The sequence below is a fragment of the Natator depressus genome, chromosome 15 (genome assembly GCF_965152275.1).
Source record: "Natator depressus isolate rNatDep1 chromosome 15, rNatDep2.hap1, whole genome shotgun sequence".
Taxonomy (NCBI): Eukaryota; Metazoa; Chordata; order Testudines; family Cheloniidae; genus Natator; species Natator depressus.
Window position 1 is genome coordinate 12,703,793 of NC_134248.1, and position 12,282 is coordinate 12,716,074.

General features: G+C 45.2%; 1 protein-coding gene across 2 annotated transcripts in view; it reads left to right on the forward strand.

Annotated features, from left to right (window-relative positions):
• The window catches only part of GGT1 (gamma-glutamyltransferase 1), a 44,130-nt gene that overhangs the window by 22,350 nt on the left and 9,498 nt on the right, over positions 1-12,282 (forward strand). For both annotated transcript variants that reach the window (XM_074973206.1, XM_074973205.1), the window contains 8 exons: positions 24-151; positions 390-479; positions 2,207-2,399; positions 2,887-3,044; positions 5,498-5,647; positions 6,325-6,461; positions 7,141-7,328; positions 10,395-10,522. In XM_074973206.1, the coding sequence (XP_074829307.1) occupies positions 24-151; positions 390-479; positions 2,207-2,399; positions 2,887-3,044; positions 5,498-5,647; positions 6,325-6,461; positions 7,141-7,328; positions 10,395-10,522 (1,172 nt within the window). The remainder of the gene's footprint in view (positions 1-23; positions 152-389; positions 480-2,206; positions 2,400-2,886; positions 3,045-5,497; positions 5,648-6,324; positions 6,462-7,140; positions 7,329-10,394; positions 10,523-12,282) is intronic.

The following is a 12,282-nucleotide window of genomic DNA, read 5'->3' on the forward strand; positions in this document are numbered from 1 at the left end:
TTTGTTCTCTTTTGCCGGCTCAGGGATATCCTTCAGCAAGGAGGGTCTGCAGTGGATGCTGCAATTGCAGCTCTGCTCTGCGTGGGCCTCATGAATCCTCACAGTATGGGAATCGGAGGGGGTCTCTTCCTCACCATCTACACCAGCACAGGTAAGAGGGTCTGTCATAAATGATGGGCAGCACTTCACTTGAGACATGGCTCTGTCTAAAGCAAAGTTGTTAATTCTATCCTAGCACAGGGCGGGTCTGATAGACATCATGCCCTACCAACGCGGGAGTTAGCTCTCAGTGCTGTAGGGATCTAGTTCAGAGGTTCAGTAACACAAAGCCAGTGTGCTGTGTCTAGAGTGAAGAGCTGATGCCAGCCTTATTCCTTGTGTCTTTAAAGGGAAAGTAGAAGTCATTAATGCAAGAGAGGTGGCACCAAAAAATGCATCCCTGGACATGTTTGGGAACAACACAGAGCTCTCCCTTAAAGGTAAGGAGACGTCAGGTGGTGCTGACATGTTGATTCCAGCCAGTGGATCCTTGGGCTGTTCAAACTTTAGCTACTGTTGCAATATCTCCTGGGTTCAAAGTACTTCTGACTGTTCTGAATCTTGTGGCTGGAGTTGGCCCTACCCAGCCACCTGGGATTCTCACCTTCTCAATTGCCCCAGAAATCTCTTCCTCCTCCTGCTGATTGGTGCTGTGTATCGTCACTTGTCCAGGAGATCAGAATGTACTGTCTCGTCCGTGACAGTCAGTCACCACAGTGCCCATTGTCTCATTCATACAAAGAGCAATGTAAAAAATCAGTCTTAATACACAACTGTTAAGGGGCCATATTTTGTATTGCCATGAACAGCATAGCATCTGCCCCATGCTCTGATAGACAAGAGCCCCTGCTGTTAGGTCTCACCCATGCTTGTGTTGCCCTGAGAGCCATCACTCGACTGTCTTATTAATGGTGGCTCCAGTTGGAGACCTAGAGGGTCCAGAGGAGAGGCAGAAATTCTCCTGACTGGAAACAGAACCATCTCTAAAAGACATGAAGTAGCTAAACCAACTGACTTCCCAGAGTGCTTTGAGGGACCTAGGAAAGCAAGTTCTTTTGCTGGGGTACATCTGTATTTGAGGCGGGGGAGAGAAAAGTCTCTGTGGGGAAAACTGGTATCCGAGGACTACGTTACAATTTGGGGAGGTGCCAATAAAAATGGGACTGTCTAGACGAGGTGCACATCATTGCACCAACCCATGGACTGAAATCCCATTCGCATGGGTTACTTGTACAGTGCCACATGTCCACACCCAATAGCCATCCCAGTGCAGGTGGATGCAATGAGGGTCCTATGGTTCAGCTGTGGTTGTATTTGTGCCCTTTCCTACAGTCTTTCGCCCTATTTTTGGATTGGAAGCCATAAGCTGCTTCACCAGTTCAGCTAGCTCCAGCGACGCCATCCCACGCTGCAGGGCCTCGTGTTGGGTAAAAACCCCAAACCCCTTGCTACCAGCAATTGCTTCAAGAGTTTCCGAACATGTACAGGGAGTGGCTGGAGCAAAGCCAGCTCCGTCACACAGCGTGATTGTATGGGTGGGCTGAAGTGTTGCAAAGGCAGGAGATGCGACCACCCATTTCATGCAGGCGATTCCCATCAAACAGCTTCCTTGCTAAGTGAACATGAGAGCAAGGCAGCGTTTTTCAGACTAAACTCTTCTCTGCCAAAAAAAGCAGTTTTGCATCAACTGAAACTGTTTGAATTCAGCAAGTAGCTTCAGCTTAAAAAAAAGAAAATTCTGCATACTTTGATTTGACACTTCTGAAATGAAACATTTTGACTTTTCTTCTTGAAACAATGTTTTCATTTAGAAATGTAGCTGGATTTACTTAAATAGTAAATAAACACACAATAAAAAACCCCAAATGTTTTGGATTGAATGAAATGTTTTGTTCAAAAACAAAACTTTGTTTTATTTTTGTTTTTTCGGTTTGGTGAGAAACTCAGCTTCCAGTCCAATTTTTTTCCTGGTTTCTCTCCCCCCTCCTCTCCCAGTTTGGCCACTGAAGCAAGAAACCAATTGATTGCTCAGCTCTAGTGAAGACCTGGCCATGGAAGGGGTCCCCTTCACTTCTTATGGAAATGAGTAAACGTAAAGACAACTCTGTCTTTGCTCTTGCTTAGTGTTTGTTGCCCAATGGCCTAATGTATTCCCTGTCTGCTCCAGGGGGCCTGTCCATTGCGGTTCCAGGAGAAATTCGTGGCTATGAAATGGCTCATAAGCGGCATGGCAGATTGCCATGGAATAGCCTGTTTCTGCCCAACATCAAGCTGGCGAGAGAAGGGTTCCCAATTGGGAAAGCTCTAGCAAAAGTCATCAAGTCAAAAGAGAAAGCGATTGAAAGCAACCCCTCACTGTGGTAGGTAGCGCTTTGGAGCCTGCATCGGTGCTATTCTAATTGCCCCTGCTTGGACTGGTAGCAAGCTTTGAATGCAGAAACTTCAGAACCAGCAGTTTGAGCCTCTGTCATTTGAGCTCAAGGACAAACCCCCATCCCTGGCTTCTGTGGTAGCTTTGATCTCTTATGTGGACCAGCTACTAGTCTATTAGACAAAAAGAGCCACTCTCCACTAGTGTAGGTTACACTCAAAGTGCTGAGCCTTGAGTTTGTTTTAACTCTGAGGCAGGAGTTCCTTGTGTGTATTGTTCAGTGAGCATGCATGGCATTACTGTCTTGGTACTTGTGTCTGGGGGACCATGTGAATAGCATGTCTTCTAACTCAGCAGTCCTGGTTTTCTCTTGGAAGCTGTTAGCCTGAATACTGTGCAATTCAAAGCCAAAGATGTCTGTGGTGAAGCTCAATGTCTCAGCTGATTTACTCACTCTCTTTTCCTTTCCCCCTCAGTGAAGTGTTCTGCAGAGGAGGAACGATCCTACACGAGGGGGATGTCATCAAGATGCCCAAACTAGCAAACACCTATGAGACTTTAGCCAATGAGGGAGCAGATGCCTTTTACACAGGGAGTCTGGCACAGCAAATTGTCAAAGACATCAGGGAGGCAGGTGAGAAACCAGGGGCTTGAGTATCTTTTTTTTATACACCCCAAACTTATTCATCAAGAAGAGCTGCAGAAGCTCCACTTCCATGGATGAAAATCTTTGCTGTGATACCAAGTCTCTGATTTAGAAAAACTTCTTATAATGGCCAAAGAAAGTGAAACCCATTAGCAGCTGGCTGAAGTTGAGTCATTGGTTATAAGTCAGTAGTCATGGGGCTGATGATTTAGAGCAGTGGTTCTCAACCTTTCCAGACTACTGTACACCAATCAGGAGTCTGATTTGTCTTGCATACCCCAAGTTTCACCTCACTTAAAAATTACTCGCTTACAAAATCAGACATAAAAATGCAAGTGTCACAACACACTGGAACTGAAAAGTTGCTTACTTTCTCATTTTTACCATATTACTATAAAATAAATCCATTGGAATATAAATATGGTACTTAAATTTCAGTGTATAGTATATAGAGCAATATAAACTAGTCACCGTCTGTATGAAATGTTAGTTTGTACTGCGTTTGCTAGTGCTTTTTATGTAGCCTGTTGTAAAACTAGGCAAATATCTAGATGAGTTGATGTACCCACTGGAAGACCTCTGCGTACCCTCAGGGGTATGCATAACCCTGGTTGAGAACCACTGATTTAGCATCTTATTGGAGATAAGCAATTTTTTGGGGAGAATTTTTTGTGCCCGATTTAAATTTAATCTTGGGGGAACAATAAAACAGTGTAGACTCTTTTCCAGCCAGTAAATAACCTTAAGTGAAATCTCTGATCCAAAGATCTTTTGCTTTTAGACTCATGGGAAGTACTGACTTCCCATAGCAGATCAGGGTCTGCTGTCTAATCTGAGATGCAACCTCTGATAATAGTTTATACCTAAAAACATAGGCCCAAACCATGTGGCCTTAATCTGTTCTGTCTGTGGGAATAGGGCTCTTACCCTCTGTAGGCCACTAAATGGTGACAGAAGCATAGGCTTAGCTAGTACCTTGTACATAGCTCTGGAATTCACAGAACCGTAGTAACCCACCTATTGTGTTTGTCCTCCTGGAGCAGTGAATTCCTCCAGCTGACTATATACTGTTTTTTGTTTGTTTGTTTTTAAGTAATTCCTTCAATTGGTTGTAAATGCTCTGACGCTTAACATCACTGAGTGCCCCCCTCCCCCCCGTTCTTGTATTATGGGATAATGATCCACAGCTTATAGCGCTTTTCATCAGATCTCAAAGCACTTCCCAAAGTACGATGGGGAACTTGAGGGACAGAAGGGGTAAGAGGAATGGCTTGGTTTTGACAACATCAGTACATAGAAGCCACCAGTCTCTTCTGTCTTATCCTTTCTGTGCTCAGTCTAATCACCTTCATTGCCCTTCTCAGGAGCTCTGTCAGTTTTTACTGTATTTTTCTTAAGATGAGGTGATCAGAATTGGATGCAGCCTCTAGATGGGCCTGGGCCACCTTTGCATGTCCTGTCCCTCTTCTGTCACTTGTCAGCCACATCTCTGAACACCTAGGGCCAGGGACACCTAGTTCACCCATTTTCCTTCAGTTCTGTCCGGGGGCCTGTCAGCTCGTGGGGGTAGGAGCCTTCACAAGAGTTTGTCTAGCTCACACCATGCTCAGCACTCTGGTGCCTGAACTGCCAAAGTCCAGTTTATCAAAAGTGCTTGGCACCCACAACCGGGGCCTGCTCTTCAGAACTGCTCTGCACCCCACCCCCCTTGTTCTCAGTGGGAGCTGCTGGGTGCTGAGCTTTCTTGAAAATGTGGCCACAGGTTCTAAAGTGCCCTTGAGCTAAAATAAATTAAAATCACTCACTGTTTCTCACCTGGGTGTATGGTCCACCTGGCTGGCTCCCTCAGGAATGCTCTCTGACCCTCTGAGTGCATCCCTTTCAGGGGACGTAATACAGCATGGATGAGACTCCCCAAAAGCAGGGAGGGTGGAGACAAATAATCCCTGTTCATGCAGTGTTGGCCACCACTTTCCTTCACCGCACTCTGAAAACCCTGCATCAGTTCCCTTCCTGTGAGGCTGGAAACAGACAGCGCCAAGCACTCCGCTTGTGGGGGGCATAAAGCAACTGCATCCACCCCAGCATTTTTCCTCCTTGTAAAACAAGAGGATTCTGTGGCTCGCTCCTGGATGTTACCAGTCTCCCACAACAAGAGAAGCAGATGGCCAGAATCCTGGCTGGTATAAGTCAGTCCAAGAGTGATGCAGATTTTTGCAAGCTGGGGATATGGCCCTGAGTCAGAAAGGGATAAACCCATCTCCATTCACACATCCCCTTAACTCAGTAAATCTGTGGAATCTCACTGGTTAGATCACAGTCATGGTGAGTCCACTGCATTCCCACCACTGGCAGTCACAGCAAGGATGGGGAAAAGGTTCTTCCTCCTACTGGAGATCATGTAAACCCAGGGCCACAAATGGCTTTTCTCTCTGTTCTAGGGGGCATCATTTCAATGGAGGACCTAAGAGACTATACTCCTATCCTGAGTGAAAATCCTTTAAACATCACAATCGGGGAGTTCACCATGTACACACCCAGTGCCCCCGTGAGTGGCCCGGTGCTAGCACTCATCCTCAACATACTGAAAGGTAAGAGCAAGCCTCAGTGAGCCACACTGTGACAGGCAATAGCAGCCTTGGGATTCCCAAAGACTGTGGCTGTTCAGCTGACTTGCTCTGCCATAGCAATCCTGGGTAGATAAACAGCAGCATTCTTAATCGACCTCAGTTCTGAAGTGGCGAGTGACAGAAGGCTGTTAGCAGAGCACTTTGTACATCTGGGAATCAGCCCTCTAATTCCATAAATGTAGGGTATGGCTTCAGCATATGAAAGAAAAGGCTCAAGAACGAAAAAGATTCTCTTGATGGGTGTCCTCTGATACCTGCATGTGTGGAAATGAAAGGGACACTGCTCTTTGAAATGTGCTTACCTGCCATTCTTGCAAGTAACACCTAAGGTCACTCTAACAGAAACTAGAGGACATGTTCTCTCTGAAGTGCTTACAGCAATCTGTATTGTCAGTGGCCTGTTTTTTTTCCAAATGGGTCTTCCATGCAGCAACAGCAGAAAAGGAAAAACTAACGGTGACTGTCAGACCCCAAGCAGTGGCTGTTGGGGCTCAGAGGCTGGGGCAATGCCTGCTTTGGAGTCTTTTCTTAAAATTACTAGATTTCAAGTTGACCATCTTTCAGAGCCAGTTCCTGTTTGCCACCCACTGGCCATGTGCTTTCAGATGTGCTCACAATGTACTATCTACTATTGCCAGGATTTAATTTCTCCAGTGACAGCATCACGACCATGGAGAAAAAGGGTCTGACTTACCACCGCATTGTGGAGGCCTTCCGCTTTGCGTATGCCAAGAGGACTTTACTGGGAGACCCAGCATTTGTCAACATTACGGAGGTAAATAGCAGAGAAGTCACTGTATTCCCTGTCCTAAAAGCAAGATCTTTCTGCATGTCCAAAGCATTATGAAAGCCAAGTGGCGACTGGCTTTCAGCTTCCAGCAGGGGACTCCTGATAGTTCCAAGGACACTTCAGAATTCTGTTTGCCATCCGCAAGTTGATGAAACACAGATCTGAATCCAAATATAAAGCCATATGTTACCACTGATCCATGGCTGACCTGCCAGGGATATAAAAATGAATTTCCCCTGGTGTTTGTGGGCAGTGTGCAGCCATTGGTTTGCCAGTAGAATTTACAAAATATAGATAATGCTTTGCACTTCCATAGCAAGTTATGTGTTCAACACGCTATACAGACAATAACAGACTATGAACAAGGATAACTCCGCTTGTCTGCCTACCTCACGGGGATGGTGACAAGGGACTTCCATAAAGTGCTTTGACAATGAAAGACGTGAACGGGCCTCAGTGATATTAATGTCAGTGTGTATAGCGTTCTCTTTATGAAAGCTTGAAATGCTAGCCGCATGGGGTCAGCTTTCTGTAAGGAACAAAGAATTCCAGACAATTTTCAAGGTCTGATGTGAGCCATCTCACATGGGTTCCAGCATTCTATAATTAAATCTTTAATTGAAACTTATTGGTAGCATTGAGCTGAATTTGTCTCTCCTAACAGGTGATCAGGAACATGACCTCTGAGTTCTTTGCAGATAACCTACGGGGGAAAATCAATGACAACGCAACCCATACAGTCGACTACTATGAGCCAGAGTACTACACTCCAGATAATGCCGGTACATCCCATCTCTCCGTTGTGGCTGATGATGGCAGTGCTGTGTCCGCCACCAGCACCATCAACCAATAGTATGAGTTCAGACGTTACTTCCATGTAGGCCTCTGCCATCTTCATAGTGGTTCTGTGGTTGGTATAAACATCACTGGACTGGTATCTCCATAGTGGGTTAGTCGTTGGTAGAGGAATTGCTGACTGGAACTCCCTTTACTGGAGTCATATAGGTGCCACTGTTCTGGTAAGACTTGAACTGGACTTCTAGACTCTATACTTTTCTCTGGTCTAGTCCTGCCAGGTGCTGAGCACCCTCAACAGTCATTGAAATCCATGGGAGCTGAGGGCACGTTACAGGTCAGGCCCCTAATGCTGAGTCCCATGCTATTGAGTAGGACACATAAGATCTAAGGCCTCCATTATGCTGCATTCAAGCCCACTCTTGTTTAATTTTGCCATGACCTATTCCAACCCCTCTGTCCCTGAGCTTTGCCGTCTGGGAATCCCCTACCACACTCAAGTACCTCTTTTCAATTAATGTTTCCTTAAATTGTCAGACTCTTCCTGTTTCTTTCTTTCCTTCTGTCATCACAAAGGAAGTATAGTTACTTCAGCTGCTCTCCCCATTATCGGCACACTAAGTGTTGCACTGTTGTTGGCTATTAAGAGAGTTCTTTAGTTAGTGAACAGAGGCTTTATCCTTATTTACCAGACTGCAGCCAGGATGGCCTTTCCTCCCCTCTGCTCAGAGTGAATCTTTCCTGCCTGATTCTCCTGGTGAGCTCAAATCCAACCTATCAAAATGCCTGTGACGTGTCAAGTGTTGGGCTGTGGCATCACTGAATGAATCGGGTGCGAGACACTAGCGGGTTATAAAGACGATTGCAATTTATTCAGTTGCCGAGTGATTTAATCAGTAATGAGAAAATGTAAACAAAGTACATGATGCTGCTGTGGCGTTCTGGTGAAATACTGCCTCTGTTCTGGTAGAGATGGGTCTGGATCCGAGCTTGCAACTCAATCCCATCTCCATGATGCATCTCTACCCCTAGGGCGGTTTGGATCCGGAGTTCAATCCGCACATTTAGGCACGTTTGGGTATTTGGAGGTTTGGTTTGGCTCCAGTATGGGAAATCTGGGTCCTGATTCTCTGCTGTCCTCACACCTGGGATAGTTACACATGCAAAGTGTCTGTAAATAGAGTTTCCCACTCATGTCGGTGGCAGTGTCTCCTGTACAGAGAAGGTTACTACACAACGTGAAAGGCAGAGGAGAAATGGTTCCCCCAGGTTAGATCCAGAGGTTGGTTAATGCCCCTCTGTTTGTCTGCCAGGCGCTCTCTGAGTGCAGGCCTGTCCCTTGTAGGGTGCTGAGGTCTCACTCTGAGATACAATAGTTTCATGTAGGGCTGTCAAGCGATTTAAAAACTTGCGATTAATCGCACTAACAATAATAGAATACCATTTATTTAAATATTTTGGATGTTTTCTACATTTTCAAATATATTGATTTCAGTTACAACACAGAATACAAAGTATACAGTGCTCATTTTGTATTTATTTTTTATTACAAATATTTGCACTGTAATAAACAAAAGAAATAGTATTTTTCAATTCACCTCATACAAGTACTATAATGCAATCTCTTTATCATGAAAGTTGAACTTACAAATGTAGAATTATGTACAAAAAATAACTGCATTAAAAAATAAAACAATGTAAAACTTTAGAGCCTACAAGTCCACTCAGTCCTACTACTTGTTCAGCCAATTGCTCAGACAAATAAGTTTGTTTATATGTGTGGGAGATAATGCTGCCCTCCTCTTGCTGAAAGTGAGAACAGACGTTTGCATGACACTGTTGTAGCAGGCGCTGCAAGATCTTTATGTGCCAGATGTGCTAAAGATTCATATGTCCCTTCATTCTTCAACCATCATTGCAGAGAACATGCATCCATGCTGATGATGGGTTCTGCTCGATAACGATCCAAAGCAGTGCGGATAGATGCATGTTCATTTTCATCTTTTGAGTCAGATGCCACCAGCAGAAGTTTGATTTTCTTTTTTGGTGGTTTGGGTTCTGTAGTTTCTGCATCTGAGTGTTTCTCTTTTAAGACTTTTGAAAGCATGTTCCACACCTCATCCCTCTCAGATTTTGGAAGGCACTTCAGATTCTTAAACCTTGGGTCGAGTGCTGTAGCTATCTTTAGAAATCTCATGTTGGTACCTTCTTTGTGTTTTGTCAAATCTGCAGTGAGAGTGTTCTTAAAATGAACAACATGTGCTGGGTCATCATCCGAGACTGCTATAACGCGAAATATATGGCAGAATGCGGGTAAAATAGAGCTGGAGACATACAGTTCTCCCCCTAGTAGTTCAGTCACAAATTTAATTAATTTGTTATTTTTTTAACGAGCATCATCAGCATGGAAGCATGTCCTCTGGAATGGTGGCCAACGCATGAAAGGGCATACGAATGTTTAGCAGATCTGGTATGTAAATACCTTGCAATGCTGGTTACAAAAGTGCCATGCGAACGCCTGTTCTCACTTTCAGGTGACATTATAAATAAGAAGAGGGCAGCATTCTCTCCCGTAAATGTAAACAAACTTGTTTGTCTGAGCGATTGGCTGAACAAGAAGTAGGACTGAGTGGACTTGTAGGCTCTAAAGTTTTACATTGTTTTGTTTTTGAGTTCAGTTATGTAACAAAAATCGACATTTGTAAGTTGCACTTTCATGATACAGAGATTGTACTACAGTATGTGTATAAGGTGAATTTAAAAATACTGTTTCTTTTATCATTTTTACAGTGCAAATATTTGTAATAAAAAATAATATAAAGTGAGCACTGTATACTTTGTATTCTGTGTTGTAATTGAAATCAATATATTTAAAAATGTAGAAAAACATCCAAAAATATTTAATAAATTTCATTTGGGATTCTATTGTTTAACAGTGCGATTAAAACCGCGATTCATTGTGATTAATTTTTTTAATCGCGATTCATTTTTTTGAGTTAATCACGTGAGTTAAATGCAATTAATCAACAGCCCTAGTTTCATGTGATCTACAATTTACCTGAAGCTTGTCCTTGACCTAGAGTCTGGGTTTGACGTGCCTTCCCTTCTGCTTGTTCTATTTAGCTTTGGCTCAGAAGTTCGCTCCAACGTGAGTGGAATCATATTTAACGATGAGATGGATGACTTCAGTTCACCTTACATCATCAATGGCTTTGGTGTCCCTCCCTCTACTGCAAACTTCATCGAACCAGGTAGCACTTCACGCCCTCTCCTTAGCCAGTATCATGGCTGCCTTTTGCATACCAAAGTGATGCTGACTGCCAGCTAAAGAGCAGCATCCCCTGACCTCTCATTGACTCTGTACTGACATGACTGACATCATCCTCTGACCTCTCACTGAGTCGAGGTCCCTGTCACATGTTGGAAACACCTATGTTCTGTATACTACATCACTGATAAAAGCTCATTAACTACAGATCACGTTTCCTTACTGTGATCTGTATGCACTGGCTGGCTGAGAGGAACACAAGCATTTGTAGTGTCGAGGAAAACACCTGGGACTTGCTTATCCCCAGCTGTCTGAAGCCCTCACAAAGGTGAGCTCAAAAATCACTCCAAGTGCAATGCTCCACAACTGCAGGAGAGCCTTGGACATCGCTGATCAGGGAGGCAGTAAGAGTGAATGTGGGAGGCCCTGGGAGTGGTGCACAACCATGCAGCATTCCAACAATCTGCGGGCTGCAAGTAATTTGCATAAATATTTAAAATGCATTTGTGTCCGTGTGTATGCTCTTCCTCCCCCATGATACCTTTGGAATACAGCTCTAAAAAAAATACACTGTCTTTTGCTAACCTTTAAACCCAGGTCTCTTCCCTTTGCTTCCCTGGTTTCCATTTTTTTATAGGTGAAGTGGAGTCAGAGAGGTACACCCCCCTTTATGTAAAAGCTGCCTTTTGCCAATGACAAGGGTGGATCATGGGGCAATGAAGATGAGATGGAGGCAGCCCGGCTTCCTCAGGGGGCAATTTAAAGGACCTGGGGCTCCCAGCAGTGGCTGGAGCCCCAGGCCTTTTAAATTGCCTCCAGAACCCCACTGCTGGAGCCCTGGGGTAGCAGCTGCGGGGCTCCAGGGGCTATTTAAAGCCCTGGGGTAGCGTCTCCGGCAGCTATTTAAAGCCCTGGGGTAGCGGCTCCAGGGCTCCCCTGCTTCTACCGCCCAGGAAAAAGCTGTCACCCTAGTGCTCTGTTTCCTCTGATAAAGGCTGTTGCTGTTCCTCTTTGGGCACTGCAGTGATAGGGGGTATGTGTGGTCTAGATACAGAGAAGTGCAAAATTCAGACACTAACTTTGAATGCCCTACGGTTTTGCCCTTTTTATTTACAGACAGAAGGGCTCAACTGAGCAATTGGGATCTGGGATTCTGAATTCCACCTCTAAAGCACAGCCGTGTTGGGCAGGATCTATAAAGATGCTCAGACCCACTGCAGTGCTGCTTTTGTGGTCCATTCTGCTTCCTGCTTATGTTTTTTCTCTGTAAATATTTATGCTACAGTGGTTCTGAATCACCTGAGCAGCCCTGTATACTGGGGTGATCTCCTGTGTCCCGTTCAACCAGGTTTAGAGGCAGTATTGTATGGGTAAAGCCTAACATGCTGAGGAATCTGGCTGTCTTTCACTGCAGTATTTTGAGACACCAATGTCCAATTTCTCCAGGTGCCCCCACTACCCCAGGGCTCTGGGGGCTATTTAAAGGACCGGGGCGGTAGAAGCAGGGGAGCTGCAGGCCCTTTAAATAGCCCCCAGAGCCCTGGGGTAGCGGTGGGCTCTGGGGGCTATTTAAAGGGCTGGGGCTCCTGCTGCCTCTGCCGCCCCGGTCCTTTAAATAGACGCTGGAGCCCCGCTGCTTCCCCAGGGCTCCGGCAGCTAATTAAAGGACCAGGGCAGTAGAAGCAGGGGAGCCCCGGGCCCTTTAAATAGTCCCTGGAGCCCCGGTCTGCTGCTGCTACCCCG